Consider the following 22531-nt stretch of genomic DNA (forward strand, 5'->3'; position numbering starts at 1 on the left):
AAACAAACTCCGCTTCCATTTCAGTCCTCGGCCGTTCTGTGCGCGCTTCGCAGTGCTGCTTCATTTGTCCCTTCTCTGTGCTTGGCGCCTTCGCGGCTATCTGACGCTACCACTGACCACTGCCATTGACCACTCCCACTGGCCATTCCAGTTGTATCAATTGCCATTCAACGCTGATTTCCAGAATTATCAACCCTATTTTGTGGTTAAAGGTAAGCCTGCTTGAAGTAAGCATTGGGTTTGTGATTCTGCGTGTGTGTGTGTGTGGTGTGAATCAGAATCAGAATCAGAATCAGAATTTATTGTCATTAAAGTACAGAGCCTATTGACACATACAAGATACATAAGTACAGGAAAAACAGCAATATAACATAACATACATGTAATACAAAACCAAGTGGAACAGGGTGAACAAAGAGGACCTGAAGATGAGCATAAGTTATTGTCTAATATTGAGGACAGTCGGAAGACGCATTGCATCTGCCGCGTAGTTGAAAACAATCGATATTTTGCCAATTGCCTTTGGATGTCGCTGTCAGTAAACAAAGAACTGACTCTTATTTCATCACTGCCGGTGGAAGTATTCGGTAATAACTGTTGCCTGAGATGAGCATACATTGTACACGAATCAAGGAAGTGAAGTTCATCCTCCACCACTCCACAGTTTCTGCATAGTCTTTCCTCCCTTGGTGTTCCCGTGTATCGATCTGCCCTTTTCGATTTCTAAGTCATGGGCACTTATACGTAGTTTGCTCATAGCCTGTCTGTGTTCTTGTGTTAGCAAAAGATAGGGTTGTAGCGAGTAGTCGTGTGACACTCCCTTGTAAAACTGTAGTTTGGAGGAGTTCCCTTCTTTGTTTGTCCTCCAGAGCCTGACAAATTGAGTTTCTAGATGTGCATGTAATTGTAATATATAACTTATATAATTAGAACTACAATATATTCCATGTAGAGGCCAGGTGAAGCGTCAACACTTGCTTGGATAGCGGGATAGGACTTGATACCGTGATTACCTAACATGTCTCCTACATACGTAATGCCTGACCGGGCCCAGTTCTCATAATACAGAACGTTATTTTGATAACTTATACTTGTATTGTTCCATAAGCAGTTGTCTTGCACGCAATCGTTCTGAGAAATTGTATTATGTTCTAACCATGTTCGAGCAACAGCTGTCCAAAATATCGATTTTATTCTTCCAATTCCCTTAAACTTAGACGGTCGAATAGCTGTAGTAAAGCAGGCAAAGCCACAACCGAACCGTTCAAAATATTTGTTTGGGATCCATGTCCATTTGCATGAGAGTTTGCTTAACCATTGACATAAGAAGGAGTTTTGCATCGTTTTGACGTCTATCATATCAATACCACCCTTTTCGGTACTGCTATTTAAAACAACTCTTTTTACTTTTTCAAATGCTTTTTTATTACAATCTTTTTTCCTCCACAAAAAACGATATAATATTGTGTTTATTTCCTGCAGCACTTTGTCAGGGATACAAATAGATTGCATTAAATAAACTAACTGCGAGAGCAGAAAAGTTTTGATAATGCAAATTTTTCCAGGAATGCCCAGGTTCCTTTTTTCCCAAGTGAAGATGCTTTGCTTAATTTTATCAATTTTACTTGACCAGTTTAGTTCAATTTCGGATGCGCTTTTCTCGCTGTTAAAGTTTACTCCTAATATTTTAATCTGCCGAACACATTTTACCTCAAAATTAAAATTGATATTTTTACTTGATCCAATTCCTATTGCTTCAGACTTTAGCTTATTCAAGCACAAGCCTGACACCTCAGAAAATACGTCTATAATCTGTAGAACCATTGTAACGTCATCCGCGTCTCTCAAAAACAAAGTGATATCATCGGCGTATAATAGAATATTTAAAATATTTCTACAAGTTACATTAAGGCCTTTTACTTCGTTGCTCTGCCTAAATCGTATAGCCAGAAATTCCAGACCAATAATAAATGCCATCGGTGAGAACGGACATCCTTGTCTAATGCCACATTTTACATCAAAGTTTTCCGACAGCCACCCATTGTACACAATACAACTTCTGGTTTCATTAAACAACACATTTACCCACTGTATAAAATCTTTTCCAAAGCCAAATTTACGAAATGCACAAATCATATATTTTTTGGATATATACTGTCGAATGCCTTTTGAAAATCCAAGGCTAATAAAATCCCAGGTTTCCTATTAATTCTGCAATATTCAATCACATCGTCTATAGTTCTTATAGTGGATGAGACATGCCTTCCTTTCATATAACCGACCTGGTCCTCATTGACCACTTTGTTTATTACTTTGCTCAGTCGATTTGCAAGAGACTTGGCTAACATTTTGTAATCAGTGTTTGTCAGTGAGATGGGTCGCCAGTTTGTAAGTTTGTTTTTTGGCAGATCTTTTCCCTTATGCAATAAGGTTAATACTGCTGCCCTTTGGGTGTATGACAAAGAACCATGATCAAAAGAGTAATTAAAGGATTGCACAATTACATCCTTCAGTTTACACCAAAATATTTTAACAAATTCAGTAGTCAGACCATCCAGACCGGGCGAAGACCCGTTTTTCATCATCCTAAGAGCATTGGAGGCTTCTTCAATGGTAATTATACCTTCACATTGTTGCATTTCGTTTTCACTTAATTTAGGAAGTTCGCACTCGCCAAGGAAGTTGTCAACACTGTTAGATACAACCAAATCAGGTATGTTTATTTCACGGCTATAGAGGTTTGCATAGTATTCTTTTTGTGTTTTTAAAATTTCAAATTGGTCATGTATCTTGTCTCCATTCTCCAATTCAATATTCGGAAACAGTTTTGCATTTGCCCGTACTTTTTCTAGATTGAGGAAAAACTTGGTGTTCTTTTCCCCCTCCTCAATCCATTTAATTCGAGATCTCGTTTGTGCGCTCTTCAATCGCTCTTGTTCATGAATTTCAAGGTGAATTTTAAGTTCTTCGCGTTTTCTTAGTAAAGTGACGTTATCAGGTTCCCTAGCAAGATCGGATTCACAAGATTCAAGTTTGTTGTACGTGTCAATCTGCTTATTTTTATTGAAAACTGCACGTTGCTTACTGAATCGGATCGTTTCCTCGTTTATTTTTATTTTTAATAATTCCCATTTTTGTTCAGGGTTCTCCTGCTTATTTTCATCAAGGTAAGTGTCAATTACACTATTAATTTTGTGCACCTATTGCTTATCTTTCAAGAGTAGATTATTACATTTGTAATAACCCGGTCCTTTCTTGCCGTTAGAGAGTTTTAGTGTAATACGTACACCTCTGTGGTCGGATGTTGGGACAGACATTAAATTAGTCTCGATCACAGTGTCCATTCCCTCTTCCGTTGTAAAAATATAGTCTAACCGTCTGGCTATAAACTTGTTAATATTTATTTTGGACCATGTATATTCCCTAGTCTCGGGATTCAAAATACGCCAGACGTCATTTAGACCACACTGTTCGACAAAAGAGTTGAAAAGTTTGACATGTGCGGCAGGGTGTTTTTCTCCACTCCAGTATCTGAATATATTAAGAAAAGCAATTATGATCCTAACCAACCTGTATTGAATAGACAAAACAATCTTCTTTTCAATAAAACGAGTATTAAAAGTGCCAGGCAATTCCGTGAATATATTGTTGAAGAAAAGTACACTACCCCGAGATCTATCAACTTCTGGCGTGATATGTTTGGCATTAATGTCGACCAGTCACATTGGAACCTGGCCAAAAATGTAACCCAAGAATCCAGATTAAGAGAGCTGCACTGGAAAATATTACACACGATTTATCCAACAAATGTTCTTCTGTATAAAATTGGAATACGAGATAGTGAGAGATGCCCCTTCTGTCCAACCGAAATAGATTACGTTGAACATTTTTTTGTTAATTGTAAGAAAATAAAAGTGCTATGGAGATACGTTGAACAAATTATTTATGAGAAATATAAAATAAGAATAGTCTTTGGAATAGAACATATTTTGTGTGGTTATATTAATGGTGCTGACTCAATAAAATGCAAATATATAAACCACTTGATTTTGATAGGAAAGATGTGCATAAGCAAATATAGATACGGAACTCCCACTGATATTATAATAATGTTTGACAAAGAGAAACAAATACGAAACGTAGAATAGTGTATCATATATACTTCTTTTCTGGCTTCCCTCACCGCCCCCTCTTTCTTTCGTTTCGCTAAAAGGAGAACGGTACCGGGGTAAAGGCGGAACTTACATTGTTACACTTAACACCACTTGTATGAAAAGAGAACTGTTACTAAGAAAACTTTAGCACGCTTACAATTTGCTTTTCCTCTTACTTATTGTGATTGTTACTATGTTAACTCCATCATGACACCGCCACAAACAACACTTAAGTCAACCCAAACACAGACATATGTAAGACAATAACCAACATTAAAGATGCAAGATTTTGTCCATTGTAGAAAAACACATACAATTGATAAATTTATAAAACGCCAATGAAGAAGGACGCTCAGCTGTAGAGAGAAAGAAAGAAAGAAGAGAAAAGGAAGAGAGAAAAAAAAACAAACAAAAAAACAACAACTTAGGGTTTTATTCTTTGTATTTATTTTTCAGCTTGAAGCGGAGTGCATGCAACTGAGGCAAAAAAAAAACAAAACAAAAAAAACAACTTATATAATTAGTTCCAAGTTTCGTTCTGGCTAGTTTGACTAACTCGTTTTAAGCCGAGACTTTTGTTGTCGTGGTGGGAGAAAAAGAAGTGCAATTATGAACAATAGACAAAAGATGAACCGTTCATTATGAACAATAGACAAAAGATGAACCGTTCATTATGAACAATAGACAAAAGATGAACCGTTCATTATGAACAATAGACAAAAGATGAACCGTTCATTATGAACAATAGACAAAAGATGAACCGTTCATTATGAACAATAGACAAAAGATGAACCGTTCATTATGAACAATAGACAAAAGATGAACCGTTCATTCCGCTTGATAAGTTCACATTAGTGGAAGTTATTTACAAGGCCGTCAATTTATAAATACATTAATTAATGTATCAATCATTACCGAGGTTAATTAGCGAAAACCATGGCTACATGGCCCCTGTCCAATGGTCTTCCCAGTAACCGCCTCCTCACCGGCAATTTGGCCAGTCAGTCTTTGCAATTCTCAGCGCAATAGCTCCCCTCTGAGCCTATTGTTTTGATTTGGTTGCTGGATCATTTCACTTTTTGTAAGTCTGATCTCCATTCAGCGTTGCGGTCATGAGAAAGAAAACTGATTCCACTTGTAAACAAGAAATTCCTTCGAGGTAGGAAAAACACCCCCGTTGGTCAAAGGGAAATAACCATTCTCACTGCACCCATTCTCACTGCCACCAACTGAGAAGGTTATTTCCCTTTGACCATGAATATGTGTCTCTATAAGTCCTTGTAGAATCTTAATCCACCAATAACTCCCTAACCGTGTGTTTGACTGGTCCCAATTGTTGTAAGGACCGTCTCAGGAATGTATATAACCTGTTCACCAAGTTTGGTGACGATCGGTCCGTTGATTCTTGAGATCTATATGCGAACACAAACACACAAACACATCGACCGAAACCTATACACACCCCTATATCGGGGGTGTAAAAAGTTGCAGCTGGTGCATAGTATACAGGTGTGTACATGCAGGTATGTACATCAAATGTGTGAGTTGACCTACATCGGTGTATAGAAAGGTATGATAAAAATGCGGAGAAGTAGCATGATAAAAAGGACATGTCCAGAAACTGGGAGACAGACACAGGCACAGGCACATGATGTTTATTTCTGATAAGTCCATCGCAGTCAGTAGTTTATTTTTCTTCTGCAGAGAAAAAGAATTAAGGTTAAAGAAGTAAGAGTAGAACCCATATTCGTTTGTCCTATCACAGATGATATGCATGTATACAAATTAGAAATAAATAGCTGTGCTTTCAACCAGAACTAAAAGGCTGAAGTGCACTGATTGCTAAGCTTTATTACAAGGAATGCAACTGACCATTCCAGTGCTTGCTATATCAGCACATTGAAACCTTTCAGCTGGTCAAGTGGGAGGCTATTTTAGAGGGTTCTGCCCTGTGGCTCTGGTGTTAGGTGTGTCAATAATTCCAGTCCAGCTTTTGTATATTGGCATGGATTTTCAAGCCTTGCTTGTGCAACCAGCAATTTTCAGCCTTGTGACAGGAACTTGGTTATCAGAAAGTGACAATTTACAGTTGAACTCCACTATTAAGATCCCCCAAATTTAAGACACCCTCCCTTTTTAGACCTTATTTTTTCAGATTTTCTGTTCATAACCTCTGTAAATGTACCTCCATTTTAAGACTCTCTCCTTTTTAAGACTCTCTCCTTTTTAAGACTCCCTCCTTTTTAAGACTCTCTCCTTTTTAAGACTCTCTCCTTTTTAAGACTCCTTCCTTTTTAAGACTCTCTCCTTTTTAAGACTCTCTCCTTTTTAAGACTCTCTCCTTTTTAAGACTCCCTCCTTTTTAAGACTCCCTCCTTTTTAAGACTCCCTCCTTTTTAAGACTCCCTCCTTTTTAAGACTCCCTCCTTTTCAAGACTCCCTCCTTTTTAAGACTCCCTCCTTTTTAAGACTCCCTCCTTTTTAAGACTCCCTCCTTTTTAAGACTCCCTCCTTTTTAAGACTCTCTCCTTTTTAAGACTCCCTCCTTTTCAAGACTCTCTCCTTTTTAAGACTCCCTCCTTTTTAAGACTCCCTCCTTTTTAAGACCTGATTTTCTCAGATTTTTGGAAGTTGTTAAAAGGGGGTGCCACTGTACTAAGGGGTAAAGGGCTCAATTATTTGATGCTCTGTGAGTACAATGTAGAACTAAGAACAAGGGAATCTGACATGGAAACTTGCTCTGTGAGTACAATGTAGAACTAAGAACAAGGGAATCTGACATGGAAACTTGCTCTGTGAGTACAATGTAGAACTAAGAACAAGGGAATCTGACATGGAAACTTGCTCTGTGAGTACAATGTAGAACTAAGAACAAGGGAATCTGACATGGAAACTTGCTCTGTGAGTACAATGTAGAACTAAGAACAAAGGAATCTGACATGGAAACTTGCTCTGTGAGTACAATGTAGAACTAAGAACAAGGGAATCTGACATGGAAACTTGCTCTGTGAGTACAATGTAGAACTAAGAACAAGGGAATCTGACATGGAAACTTGCTCTGTGAGTACAATGTAGAACTAAGAACAAGGGAATCTGACATGGAAACTTGCTCTGTGAGTACAATGTAGAACTAAGAACAAGGGAATCTGACATGGAAACTTGCTCTGTGAGTACAATGTAGAACTAAGAACAAGGGAATCTGACATGGAAACTTGCTCTGTGAGTACAATGTAGAACTAAGAACAAGGGAATCTGACATGGAAACTTGCTCTGTGAGTACAATGTAGAACTAAGAACAAGGGAATCTGACATGGAAACTTGCTCTGTGAGTACAATGTAGAACTAAGAACAAGGGAATCTGACATGGAAACTTGCTCTGTGAGTACAATGTAGAACTAAGAACAAGGGAATCTGACATGGAAACTTGCTCTGTGAGTACAATGTAGAACTAAGAACAAGGGAATCTGACATGGAAACTTGCTCTGTGAGTACAATGTAGAACTAAGAACAAGGGAATCTGACATGGAAACTTGCTCTGTGAGTACAATGTAGAACTAAGAACAAGGGAATCTGACATGGAAACTTGCTCTGTGAGTACAATGTAGAACTAAGAACAAGGGAATCTGACATGGAAACTTGCTCTGTGAGTACAATGTAGAACTAAGAACAAGGGAATCTGACATGGAAACTTGCTCTGTGAGTACAATGTAGAACTAAGAACAAGGGAATCTGACATGGAAACTTGCTCTGTGAGTACAATGTAGAACTAAGAACAAGGGAATCTGACATGGAAACTTGCTCTGTGAGTACAATGTAGAACTAAGAACAAGGGAATCTGACATGGAAACTTGCTCTGTGAGTACAATGTAGAACTAAGAACAAGGGAATCTGACATGGAAACTTGCTCTGTGAGTACAATGTAGAACTAAGAACAAGGGAATCTGACATGGAAACTTGCTCTGTGAGTACAATGTAGAACTAAGAACAAGGGAATCTGACATGGAAACTTGCTCTGTGAGTACAATGTAGAACTAAGAACAAGGGAATCTGACATGGAAACTTGCTCTGTGAGTACAATGTAGAACTAAGAACAAGGGAATCTGACATGGAAACTTGCTCTGTGAGTACAATGTAGAACTAAGAACAAGGGAATCTGACATGGAAACTTGCTCTGTGAGTACAATGTAGAACTAAGAACAAGGGAATCTGACATGGAAACTTGCTCTGTGAGTACAATGTAGAACTAAGAACAAGGGAATCTGACATGGAAACTTGCTCTGTGAGTACAATGTAGAACTAAGAACAAGGGAATCTGACATGGAAACTTGCTCTGTGAGTACAATGTAGAACTAAGAACAAGGGAATCTGACATGGAAACTTGCTCTGTGAGTACAATGTAGAACTAAGAACAAGGGAATCTGACATGGAAACTTGCTCTGTGAGTACAATGTAGAACTAAGAACAAGGGAATCTGACATGGAAACTTGCTCTGTGAGTACAATGTAGAACTAAGAACAAGGGAATCTGACATGGAAACTTGCTCTGTGAGTACAATGTAGAACTAAGAACAAGGGAATCTGACATGGAAACTTGCTCTGTGAGTACAATGTAGAACTAAGAACAAGGGAATCTGACATGGAAACTTGCTCTGTGAGTACAATGTAGAACTAAGAACAAGGGAATCTGACATGGAAACTTGCTCTGTGAGTACAATGTAGAACTAAGAACAAGGGAATCTGACATGGAAACTTGCTCTGTGAGTACAATGTAGAACTAAGAACAAGGGAATCTGACATGGAAACTTGCTCTGTGAGTACAATGTAGAACTAAGAACAAGGGAATCTGACATGGAAACTTGCTCTGTGAGTACAATGTAGAACTAAGAACAAGGGAATCTGACATGGAAACTTGCTCTGTGAGTACAATGTAGAACTAAGAACAAGGGAATCTGACATGGAAACTTGCTCTGTGAGTACAATGTAGAACTAAGAACAAGGGAATCTGACATGGAAACTTGCTCTGTGAGTACAATGTAGAACTAAGAACAAGGGAATCTGACATGGAAACTTGCTCTGTGAGTACAATGTAGAACTAAGAACAAGGGAATCTGACATGGAAACTTGCTCTGTGAGTACAATGTAGAACTAAGAACAAGGGAATCTGACATGGAAACTTGCTCTGTGAGTACAATGTAGAACTAAGAACAAGGGAATCTGACATGGAAACTTGCTCTGTGAGTACAATGTAGAACTAAGAACAAGGGAATCTGACATGGAAACTTGCTCTGTGAGTACAATGTAGAACTAAGAACAAGGGAATCTGACATGGAAACTTGCTCTGTGAGTACAATGTAGAACTAAGAACAAGGGAATCTGACATGGAAACTTGCTCTGTGAGTACAATGTAGAACTAAGAACAAGGGAATCTGACATGGAAACTTGCTCTGTGAGTACAATGTAGAACTAAGAACAAGGGAATCTGACATGGAAACTTGCTCTGTGAGTACAATGTAGAACTAAGAACAAGGGAATCTGACATGGAAACTTGCTCTGTGAGTACAATGTAGAACTAAGAACAAGGGAATCTGACATGGAAACTTGCTCTGTGAGTACAATGTAGAACTAAGAACAAGGGAATCTGACATGGAAACTTGCTCTGTGAGTACAATGTAGAACTAAGAACAAGGGAATCTGACATGGAAACTTGCTCTGTGAGTACAATGTAGAACTAAGAACAGGGGAATCTGACATGGAAACTTGCTCTGTGAGTACAATGTAGAACTAAGAACAAGGGAATCTGACATGGAAACTTGCTCTGTGAGTACAATGTAGAACTAAGAACAAGGGAATCTGACATGGAAACTTGCTCTGTGAGTACAATGTAGAACTAAGAACAAGGGAATCTGACATGGAAACTTGCTCTGTGAGTACAATGTAGAACTAAGAACAAGGGAATCTGACATGGAAACTTGCTCTGTGAGTACAATGTAGAACTAAGAACAAGGGAATCTGACATGGAAACTTGCTCTGTGAGTACAATGTAGAACTAAGAACAAGGGAATCTGACATGGAAACTTGCTCTGTGAGTACAATGTAGAACTAAGAACAAGGGAATCTGACATGGAAACTTGCTCTGTGAGTACAATGTAGAACTAAGAACAAGGGAATCTGACATGGAAACTTGCTCTGTGAGTACAATGTAGAACTAAGAACAAGGGAATCTGACATGGAAACTTGCTCTGTGAGTACAATGTAGAACTAAGAACAAGGGAATCTGACATGGAAACTTGCTCTGTGAGTACAATGTAGAACTAAGAACAAGGGAATCTGACATGGAAACTTGCTCTGTGAGTACAATGTAGAACTAAGAACAAGGGAATCTGACATGGAAACTTGCTCTGTGAGTACAATGTAGAACTAAGAACAAGGGAATCTGACATGGAAACTTGCTCTGTGAGTACAATGTAGAACTAAGAACAAGGGAATCTGACATGGAAACTTGCTCCGTGAGTACAATGTAGAACTAAGAACAGGGGAATCTGACATGGAAACTTGCTCCGTGAGTACAATGTAGAACTAAGAACAGGGGAATCTGACATGGAAACTTGCTCTGTGAGTACAATGTAGAACTAAGAACAAGGGAATCTGACATGGAAACTTGCTCTGTGAGTACAATGTAGAACTAAGAACAAGGGAATCTGACATGGAAACTTGCTCTGTGAGTACAATGTAGAACTAAGAACAAGGGAATCTGACATGGAAACTTGCTCTGTGAGTACAATGTAGAACTAAGAACAAGGGAATCTGACATGGAAACTTGCTCTGTGAGTACAATGTAGAACTAAGAACAAGGGAATCTGACATGGAAACTTGCTCTGTGAGTACAATGTAGAACTAAGAACAAGGGAATCTGACATGGAAACTTGCTCTGTGAGTACAATGTAGAACTAAGAACAAGGGAATCTGACATGGAAACTTGCTCTGTGAGTACAATGTAGAACTAAGAACAAGGGAATCTGACATGGAAACTTGCTCTGTGAGTACAATGTAGAACTAAGAACAAGGGAATCTGACATGGAAACTTGCTCTGTGAGTACAATGTAGAACTAAGAACAAGGGAATCTGACATGGAAACTTGCTCTGTGAGTACAATGTAGAACTAAGAACAAGGGAATCTGACATGGAAACTTGCTCTGTGAGTACAATGTAGAACTAAGAACAAGGGAATCTGACATGGAAACTTGCTCTGTGAGTACAATGTAGAACTAAGAACAAGGGAATCTGACATGGAAACTTGCTCTGTGAGTACAATGTAGAACTAAGAACAAGGGAATCTGACATGGAAACTTGCTCTGTGAGTACAATGTAGAACTAAGAACAAGGGAATCTGACATGGAAACTTGCTCTGTGAGTACAATGTAGAACTAAGAACAAGGGAATCTGACATGGAAACTTGCTCTGTGAGTACAATGTAGAACTAAGAACAAGGGAATCTGACATGGAAACTTGCTCTGTGAGTACAATGTAGAACTAAGAACAAGGGAATCTGACATGGAAACTTGCTCTGTGAGTACAATGTAGAACTAAGAACAAGGGAATCTGACATGGAAACTTGCTCTGTGAGTACAATGTAGAACTAAGAACAAGGGAATCTGACATGGAAACTTGCTCTGTGAGTACAATGTAGAACTAAGAACAAAGGAATCTGACATGGAAACTTGCTCTGTGAGTACAATGTAGAACTAAGAACAAGGGAATCTGACATGGAAACTTGCTCTGTGAGTACAATGTAGAACTAAGAACAAGGGAATCTGACATGGAAACTTGCTCTGTGAGTACAATGTAGAACTAAGAACAGGGGAATCTGACATGGAAACTTGCTCTGTGAGTACAATGTAGAACTAAGAACAGGGGAATCTGACATGGAAACTTGCTCTGTGAGTACAATGTAGAACTAAGAACAAGGGAATCTGACATGGAAACTTGCTCTGTGAGTACAATGTAGAACTAAGAACAAGGGAATCTGACATGGAAACTTGCTCTGTGAGTACAATGTAGAACTAAGAACAAGGGAATCTGACATGGAAACTTGCTCTGTGAGTACAATGTAGAACTAAGAACAAGGGAATCTGACATGGAAACTTGCTCTGTGAGTACAATGTAGAACTAAGAACAAGGGAATCTGACATGGAAACTTGCGCATTTGTCTTGGAAGGAATTTGAAAAGTTCACATAGCATTGTTCACTTTGCAGCTGATTAAATTGTTGAAGTGTGATTGATTTGGTTTGATTTTATGATGCAGCAACAGTGTGTAAACCATTATTTTTAGTTTTCTTTGTATAGTTCTGTTTTTGTCTGTACCTGGAACCAAAGGCGCGCGCTCTCTCTCTCTCTCTCTCTCTCTCTCTCTCTCTCTCTCTCTCTCTCTCTCTCTCTCTCTCTCTCTCTCTCTCCATCTTTGTTTGTGTGAGTGAGTGTGTGTGTGTGTGTGTGTGTGACTGTGTGTGGCTGTGTGTGTGTGTGTGTGGAGGGAATGGTAGAAAGGACCTCAAATTACAAGTACAGATTACAAAGCACTGTTTATGAAGAATTCCTGACATCATCAGCAACAACATTTTTTTTTATCTATAATCCACAGAAAACCAAGGTGAACTAGAGGCTACCCCCTGAAATTTCAGCAAGATGGAGATCAAGATTCACTTCAACATTGCCATGGTAATCGCCGTGGTTCTGGCGGAGGCTGTGTCCTTCTTGTGGTACGCGCACAACTCCCCCTGGGGTCACATGATTGGCGAACGTTACCTTCTCTCGGCTCTCATCTGTGACGCTGGTCTTGTCGTCATGATCAAGTTTATCATTGAGTAAGTGTGTGTGTGTGTGACTGTGTATGTATGTATGTGTGTGTGTCTGTGTGTGTTTTGATCTTCATCATCTGAAAAAATCCAATTCACATATGCTGCGTTTGTTCTCAAACCAAGTATGAACAATGTGGTTTTCATAGAAAATTTGATTTTTTCCAAACTATAGCAAGTATATGGCTCAGAAGCTTTCAAACTGTAATCTTGCCTTGTTCCTCATAGAAATCACTGGAGGTCCCTCAGAGGGTTGTTATAGACAGGTTTCTCAGTTCTGAAATCCTGACTGAAATCTTGCCTGTTTCTCCAAAAGGTTTGACAGTACTGAAATCTTGACTGAAATCTTGCCATCTTCCCCACAGGAATCACTGGAGGTCCATCATATGGTCGTTACAGAAAGGTTCCACTGTCCTGAATTCCTTACTCTTCCCCACAGGAATCAATGAGGTCCAATGGATGTAGTGAAATCCTGACTGTATCTTGCTTTCTTCCCCACAGGAATCAATGAGGTCCAATGGATGTAGTGAAATCCTGACTGTATCTTGCTTTCTTCCCCACAGGAATCAATGAGGTCCAATGGATGTAGTGAAATCCTGACTGTATCTTGCTTTCTTCCCCACAGGAATCAATGAGGTCCAATGGATGTAGTGAAATCCTGACTGTATCTTGCCATCTCCCCCACAGGAATCACTGGAGGTCCATCAGGTGGTCGTTAGAGAATGGTTCCACTGTCCTGAATTCCTTACTCTTCCCCACAGGAATCATTGGAGGTCCATCAGATGATCTTTATAGACAGGTTGGACTGTACTAAAATCCTTTCTGTATATATTGCCTTGTTCCCTACAGAAATAACTGGAGGTCTCTTGGATGGTCCCTTGCATGTGCTGAAATCTTTACTGTATCTTGCCTTCTTTCTTACAGGAATCACTGTCGGGTGAGCACGTGGGAGGTCGTTATAGACAGGTTTGACTGCACTGAAACCCTTACTCTTCCCCACAGGAATCACTGGAAGTCCATCAGGTGGTCGTATAAAGACAGCTAGGTTTGATTGTTCTGAAATCCTGACTGTATCGATCTTGCTTTGTTTCCCACAGGAATCACTGGAAGTCCATCAGGTGGTCGTATATAGACAGCTAGGTTTGATTGTTCTGAAATCCTGACTGTATCGATCTTGCTTTGTTTCCCACAGGAATCACTGAAGGTCCCTGCATGTGTTGAAATCTTTACTGTATCTTGCCTTCTTTCTTACAGGAATCACCGACACTGGCGGGAGAGCACGTGGGAGGACGTTATAGAAAGGTCGATCAGGTGGTCGTTATAGAAAACGTCCATTGTACTGAAATCCCTACTGTATCTTGCCTTCTTTCTTACAGGAATCACTGGAGCCTGCGCACATGGAAGGATGCCCTGCTTCTGAGCGTGTGGGTGGCGCTGCTGTACTTCTGCCTGGAGGGGCCACACTCCATCCACAACGCAAACAGCTTCTCGAGCTTCTTTTTCCACGCCTTGCACAAGCTGTCCGCGGCCTTCGTCATGTGCTGGGCCCTCTTCTACTTCAAAGATTATTAAGCAATCAAGTACGCTGGTACAGTGCAGCCTCCCAATTTTAGACCTCCCCCATTTGAAGACCTTCATTTTTTGTCTGATTTGTTGTTCATTACCACTGTAAATTTACCCCATTTTAAGACTTCCCCCTTTTTTTTATCACCAAATGAGTTCGCTTGTTCAGAACCTGTGACGTGTAGCTCTGCTGGCCTTGTCTTTTCTTCGAGCTCTGATTTAAAGGGCAGCTGTCGGGTTGCCTGGCCCCAAAAATGCGCGGAGTCGCGTGCAAACACGCGTTTAAGAGTTTTCCGAATGGATTCAACTAAAGACTGTTGATTTGGTCCAGAAGAAGATACTTTTATCATTAGTTTGAAACCATGAAAATGAGTGAAACTTTCTGCTAGTTCTCACAATCCGCAAGAAAACGAAGCAGTTGGCAGGCCGAAACGACTCAAAATCCGCGGCCGACAACTCTGTCAGCACAAGAAGAGACGCCGCAGCGTTAGCCTGGCAGTGACGTCATCCGAGGAACCCGATAAGGCCGCTGCGAAGTTTACAGTACAATGCAGAGTACAGCTGGGCATCTGTAATGCTGTGCGCGTGATTGATTCTTGCACAAAGTAAAGTATTAGGGTGGTGGTATCTTCTCAGGACCCATGTTCCCATCTTCTCTTCTTTGATCTGACCAACTGCAACCTTCACAAGTTATTTCTAAAGTGGTTCACATGCTGTTGCTACTCCCCCAGTCCACCCGGTTAAACCATAAAGTTGCTCAACCACAGACCCTCGTGTCCCTGGTCAGCAGACACTTTACACTGAAGAAGGTCCGCTTGAGGTGTCACGCCAATTACCGTGTACGTGTGCGGTACTGAATTCAAGACAAAAACCAACTCTGTCGGTGCGAAAATCTAGGAAAGAGATAATGACAATACCTCTTCAGTTACTCACTCAAGTAGGTAGACGAGATAAGATAAAGGGAAGAGAGACGAAGACAAAGCAACAGTGGATCTAGTGTGGAAAATGGGGGAGGGGGTTCGGCCGCAAAAAAATTTGTCAAACTGTGATTGTGATGGTTATCGTGTGTGTGTGTGTGTGTGTGTGTGTGTGTGTGTGTGTGTGTGTTGTGTGTGTGTGTGTGTGTGCGTGTGTGTGTGCGTGTGTGTGTGTGTGATAACACGTATGTGTGTGTGTGTGTGTGTGTGTGTGTGTGTGTGTGTGTGTGATAACACGTGTGTGTGTGTGTTTGTGTATGTGTGTGATTACACGTGTGTGTGTGGTGTGTGTGTGTGTGTGTGTGTGTATGTGTGTGTTTGTGTTTGTGGGTGCATGTTTGTGTCTGTGTGTGAGTGTGTTTGTGTGTGTGTGTGTTTGTGTCCCTCGACGCGTGACATTATATGCCAATAAGTTGAACAAAAACAGGGTTCAAGTGGGAACACCTGAACAAAAGCAGGAGGGGGACGGAAGACACTTTATAAACTCCGTTTTTTACTGCGAAATTTTGGCCAGGGAGATGACACCCCATCCTAAGTTTCTCTTCACCTACCCGTGAAGTATGCTTTTGGGCTTGACTAGACAACCCGATTGCGCTCACTACTCGGTATAAAGAGAGCGCCGTTCAACCCGGCCGATTCCTCGGCTGACGTCACGCGTCCAAGGGAAGTAATTTTCGAGCGGGCTGCATTGACTCGGCCAAGAATGCAAACTTTCTTCGATTAAAGACATTGTAGCATGTCTAAAATCTTCGGACTTGTGTTATCAAGCTGTTAAAATCACCAAGTAACTTTTAAGTATTGTTTCAGTTACATGAGAAGTCATTCTGATGAACAGATTTTGAGAGCCACAACCCAACAGCTGCCCTTTAACAGCAACAGACCATTTACATACATTAGAACATCCCCTTTAAGGCTCCCGCCCCCTTTTTTTAAGAACTTGTCATTTCAGATTTTCTTTTCATAACCTCTTTAAATTTACTCACATTTTTGCACTCCCTCGTTTTTCAGACCTGATTTTCTCAGATTTTTAGAGGTCTTAAAATGGAGTAAACTTTACTTACAGAGGTGGGCGGGGATGTAGCTCAGTCGGTAGCGCGCTGGATTTGTATCCAGTTGGCCGCTGTCAGCGTGAGTTCGTCCCCACGTTCGGCGAGAGATTTATTTCTCAGAGTCAACTTTGTGTGCAGACTCTCCTCGGTGTCCAAACACCCCCGTGTGTACACGCAAGCACAAGACCAAGTGCGCACGAAAAAGATCCTGTAATCCATGTCAGAGTTCGGTGGGTTATAGAAACACGAAAATACCCAGCAAGCTTCCTCCGAAAGCGGCGTATGGCTGCCTAAATGGCGGGGTAAAAACGGTCATACACGTAAAAGCCGTGGGAGTTTCAGCCCATGAACGAACAAACAAACAAACAAACAAACAAACAAACAAACAAACAAACTTACAGAGGTAATGAAAAGAAAATCAAAAAAATCAAGGTCTTAAAAAGGGGGGAGGTCTTTAATTGGGGGGTTCCGTACGTTGTACCTGTGGTGAAAAGACCCTCATGGGAAAAGCCAAAATTGCATCCACATTTTAGGTGGCCTGTCTTGACAGGTTTATTTTGGTCAGAGGGACAACAGAAGGTGTCCTTTATAATGAGGTGTCTTGTCATCAGAGGGGCCTCACGTTGCAGGTACCAATGTACTTTGTTGGACTCTTTGTGCTCTCCGAGAGACTTCTCTACTTAAAGGCACAGTAAGCCTCCCGTAAACCATCACAGATACTGTCAGGCTTTTACACACAGTACAAACGCCCTTCCATTTGAACGCTCACCAAACGGGAACATCCTAGGTGCCCTACGCAAAGAGCGAGCAATTTTCAAAGAATTAATTTTGCGGATTGTCTTTCAGACAATCGGACCGTGGTGCGTTTTGGCGCTAGACCTAACTTTTAAAATCTAAATAATAAATTGACAGCTTGTTACACAAGCATTCTTAAATCATAAAAGAATTCTTTTTTCATCAAGACAACATCAGTACAATTCGAAGTTTTGGATGACCTAGGATGTTCCTGTTTGGTGAGCGTTCAAATGGAAGGGTGTTTGTACTGTGTGTAAAAGCTTGACAGTATCTGTCATGGTTTACGGGAGGCTTACTGTGCCTTTAAAAAAGCAATTGTACTCCATGTTGCAATATACATATATTTCTGAAGATATTACATCCACATGTATAGGAGAGACTGAACCTGATGGGTATAGCTGTGCTTTAATAATTATGACTTTAATGAAATGGCCCAGGTTCTCTTCGTGAGATCTGTATCTGGATGTCCAGTTTGTGTTTGTTTAGGCTGCATAAAGCAGTAGTCTGTGTAGTGTATTTAATTTCATCAGAAGATGTATCATGATCTTTGCTAAGTTAAATCAGGATAAAGTTTACTTTGGGAAAACTTTGACGGTAGATTTTGAATTTCAGGCCTTGGCTGCTGGGCATGGAAGACAAAACGTCACTTTTTAACTGGAGACCACTGAAATAGTCGTGTCTGTGAAACTAATTGTTTGTTTAAGTTTCAAACTTGTGCTTTCATTATAATTTGCACCAGCTTTGACCAAAGTCAAAGATCATGAAGTCACACTACCTATTTCATAGCTGAAGCCGCAACTGTGGTCACCAGTAATTCTTAAAAACAAAAATAAATATATGAAAATGTAATTATCCCAGAATTTAGTTGAGCATTAGTGACCAATTACTTTTTGAAAGAAAAATACATTTGGAAATACTGGAAAGTACAAGAAAAGAGTGAACCAAAAGAAATAATAATCAGAGGGAGGGATATGGAACAGCCAAAATTGAGACAAATACTTTTGTAATTTCTTTACTGTGAATACAAAATGTCCAGAGAAATAGCAATATTAATGTATAAAAAACGCTGGCGCTGGACCCGAGTACTCTTCAGACTGGCTCGCTCCCCCAGTATGAAAGTTTTTGTCTTGTGCACGTGGATTAAAAAAAAAAAAAGAAAAAAAAAATTTTTTTTTAAATTTATTTTACACAATTAAAACAATTATTAGAGTAAAATAAAACATTAAAACGTTCATAATAAACAATAGTAAACAAGAATAAAAAAAAAATTAAAAAAAAATAGACCGCCCATGCCGGGAATCGAACCCGGATCACTTGGATTTAAAAAAAAAAAAAAATAATAATTATTTATTTATTTTACACAATTAAAAAAATTATTTGAGTAAAATAAAACATTAAAACGTTCATAATAAACAATAGTAAACAAGAATTAAAAAAAAAAAAAAAAAAAATAGACCACCCATGCCGGGAATCGAACCCTGATCACTTTGGCCATAGACGAATCGCTTTCCACCCGGATCACTTGGATTTAAAAAAAAAAATTTAATTTATTTTACACAATTAAAAAAATTATTAGAGTAAAATGAAACATTAAAACGTTCATAATAAACAATAGTAAACAAGAATTTAAAAAAAAAAAAAAAAAAAAAAAACAACAAAAAAATAGACCGCCCATGCCGGGAATCGATCCCAGATCACTTTGGCCATAGGCGGACGTGATTCGCACCAGCTAGCTGGCTGTTCCATTAGCTGCACGGCAGTTGTACTCCCACCGCCAAACCTCCCCCCGTTAAGAGTCGTTTTGGTGGAATATTTCGCATTTAGGTCCCAGGTAACATTATGAAGTTTTAATACGATCAATCGGACCTATTATCAAGTTAGTGTATCAACTTTTGAACGAACTGCGCCCAGTAGTTTCCCAGCAATAAGCTGTTAAGTCGAGACAGACAGACAGATACACAGACAGACACACAATTAAAGTCTGTTGGACCCTAGTACTGCGTACTCGGGGATGAACATGTACATACTAAGCTACGCAAAGATTTATCTATTTCACAGGGAATGGCCAGAAAGGGAGTTGTTGGGAATATGTGAAGGGAGAACATTGCTACCTCATTTGTCAATATAATATCTGTAAGTGTAACTCAAAGTTGTACATGTACTGTGATATATATATATATATATATATATATATCTGCCTTTGCACACTGGACGTTTTGACACAGGTCTTTGCATTCTTCTCTTATAGATTTAAAATGTAGGCATAGTTTGAAGCGGACTTTACATCTCTTCTTTTACTTTTTGTTACTGTTACATGTAGCTGCATATTCATATCATTATTATTATTATTAAAAAATGTATGCGTTCAGTACTATCATAACGTCGTTTTATTGGAAACCATTAAGAATCCAGATTATGTAATGCAAGATCATAAGCTACTCACAAAAAGTTAAGGATCACTTGCACACAAATTCATAACTTTCCAAATAAGAAAGCCAATGCGTTGGTATTTGGCAAACGTTTAATTCAATGCTTTAGTGATAACGATACAACATTTCCTTAAATTTTGAGCAATCGTTTGGTCTGTACATTTTATCAAAGTGTGTACGTATCGAAATTTAATTTCACAAAGTTGTTGAAATCACAAGACATGGCATTCAGATGCTCCCAAAAGTTCAGTAATGCGTGTAACCGCCCTGGCTGTTCTGGCACTCGACGCAGCGAGTCCTCATAGAGTTGACCAGGGTGGTGAAGATCCTCTGTGGAAGCGCCTGCCACTCAGCCTGCAGCATCTGGTAGAGGTGCTGGACAACCCTGGGAGGGGGGTGGTTGCTCCTCACTTTGCGATCCAACTCATCCCAGAGGTTCTCAATCGGGTTGAGATCGGGACTGCATGCTGGCCACTCCATTCGGTTGACTCCAGACTGCTGCAGGAAGTCGTTGACCACCCTTGCCCTGTGGGGGCGAGCGTTGTCATCCTGTTGGACAGCCTGCAGTCCCATTTGCTGCAGTGTAGGCTCAGCCAGCGGTCGAAGGATCTCATCCCGGTATCGGAGGCCAGTCAGGTTACCCTGTACATGAAACAAGGGTGTTCTGTGGTGAAGGCTGAAGGCCCCCCAGAACATTACAGAACCTCCACCAAAGGCCACCTTTTCTTGGACAGTAGTGTCAATGTAGCGTTCCCCTTGGCGCCTCCAGACCCTCAGTTGGTCGTCGTTGTGATTCAGGGTGAAGCGTGATTCATCACTGAACAGGACCTGGGACCATTGCTGACGTGTCCACCTCACGTGACGTCTTCAGAAGGCGCGGCGTGCTGCCCTATGGGCTGGAGTTAAGCGTGGCAGTACAGCTGGGCGACGAGAACTGAGGTTAAACCCATGAAGGCGATTCCGTATGGTCTGCTGGCTGATGTTGGTGTTAGTAGCCACCCTCCGCTGCCTTCGAATAATGCTGGAAGAGGCTGTTCTTGTTTGCAAGGCTAGTCGTTCAATGAGACGATCTTCACGTGGAGTTGTCTTCTTTGGTCGCCCAGGTCTGCGTCTTTCCTGGACCCTCCCAGTGGCTGTGAAACGTTGAATCAGTCTGACAATGACCGAGATGGACACATGAAGTCGTCTGGCCACTTCTCGCTTGGGGACACCATCTTGGAACCATGCAACAGCTCGTCCCCTCTCAAACGCGTTCAATTTTCGTCGTGGAGGCATTGTAAGATAATGCCTAATACTGGTGGTATCTCTTCTCAAAAAGCCAAGCAAGTGACAGCATCTCACACATAAACAGCAGTGCTTGCACGTGCATAATGGTTTTTCCATGTGACTTGTGCAATGTGGTCGGGCTGAACGGTCCAAAACAAGGTCCTTTTTCGCAAGTTTCCGCTTTTTCTTTTGCTACCAAGCTCAGTAGTAGAAAACCCCGTGCAATTTTCCCACTAACACAACATCGCCCACTTACAGCTGAACAAGAATTCATAACAATTTGGTTTGACTGAGAAATAAATAACAGTAACGAACTGATTTTATTGAGCACCTGTTTTCTCATAGTGATCCTTAACTTTTTGTGAGTAGTATAGATGACTTAGAGTGAATTCGAATGATATTATTGGTATGATATTGTGTGGTTTGCATGGATTACTCCCGAATTAGCTTTAAATAGAATATTTTACATATACATTGTCATTTCAGACCTTTTTTTTTTTTTAATAAAATCGTGAAGTCATTATGAGCAGCTCAGATTGTTCACTAAGACAGTGTGAGTGATCGAGTCAAATGCTCAGCTCAAATTATCCCCCAAGGCAGCAAACTGTTCCATGTATTGCACTCAAAAATCCAGTTTTGTTATATATACATTTTTTTTCTCAATGTGTTTCCGCAAGTCATTTGTTTTTGTCCATACACAAACAGTAAATAATGATATGAAGAGACTGAGACTTCATTGACAGATATGCATCAGGAATAAATTGTCACTGATGACCAACTAGCAGTACCCAAGTCTAAACCTTGCAATGTGTATACCAAAAAACACTCATCAATTGTTACACATCTGTTATTTTGTTGGATGCTTTTGTTACTTTTTTCAATGTTGTGTCATAATTGATCATAATAAATTATATATATAACATATTTTGTGTTTGTGATTCAGTACAAGACGATGAAGCAAAGTGGAAGCACTCAGGAATTGATCATTTCATAAACATTCTAATTGTTCAAATATTTTGGCATCATGCAGGCAGCTTAAAAAATGTAAAGGTAAAATACTGACCAATGAAGGCTAATTTTTAAATATCATGAAACGGTTCTGGATAGAGAGGCAGAGGTTGGGTAGGTTAGGAGCAATGGTGTGTGTGTGTGTGTGTGTGTGTGTGTGTGTGTGTGTGTGTGTGTGTGTGTGTTTCAAATAGGATTATAAAATCGACTCCAGACATGACCACTTATTTATTATGTTGCTGAGTTCATCAAATCACTCTATGCAAGAGAGAGTTCGGTGCCCGGGGTTATGAAACATTAACATTCAGCGGAGCCTCCCTTTTACGACCCCCCCCCCCCCCCCGCCCCCTAATTTATGACTTCCTCCTTTTTAAAACCATTCTTTCTCAGATGTTCTGTCCATAGCCTCTGTAAATTTACCTCCATTTCAAGACTCCC

At 40.1% G+C, this 22531-nt stretch overlaps 1 protein-coding gene across 1 annotated transcript; it reads left to right on the forward strand.

Annotated features, from left to right (window-relative positions):
• On the forward strand, window positions 1-22005 carry LOC138967511 (uncharacterized). Its single transcript, XM_070340073.1, has 3 exons — window positions 1-212; window positions 12793-13015; window positions 14383-22005. The coding sequence occupies exons 2-3, from the start codon at window positions 12837-12839 to the stop codon at window positions 14576-14578; spliced, it is 375 nt and encodes a 124-aa protein (XP_070196174.1). The 5' UTR covers window positions 1-212; window positions 12793-12836; the 3' UTR covers window positions 14579-22005.
• Window positions 22006-22531: the final 526 nt, after the last annotated feature.

The sequence above is a fragment of the Littorina saxatilis genome, linkage group LG5 (genome assembly GCF_037325665.1).
Source record: "Littorina saxatilis isolate snail1 linkage group LG5, US_GU_Lsax_2.0, whole genome shotgun sequence".
In the NCBI taxonomy this organism is placed as follows: Eukaryota; Metazoa; Mollusca; class Gastropoda; order Littorinimorpha; family Littorinidae; genus Littorina; species Littorina saxatilis.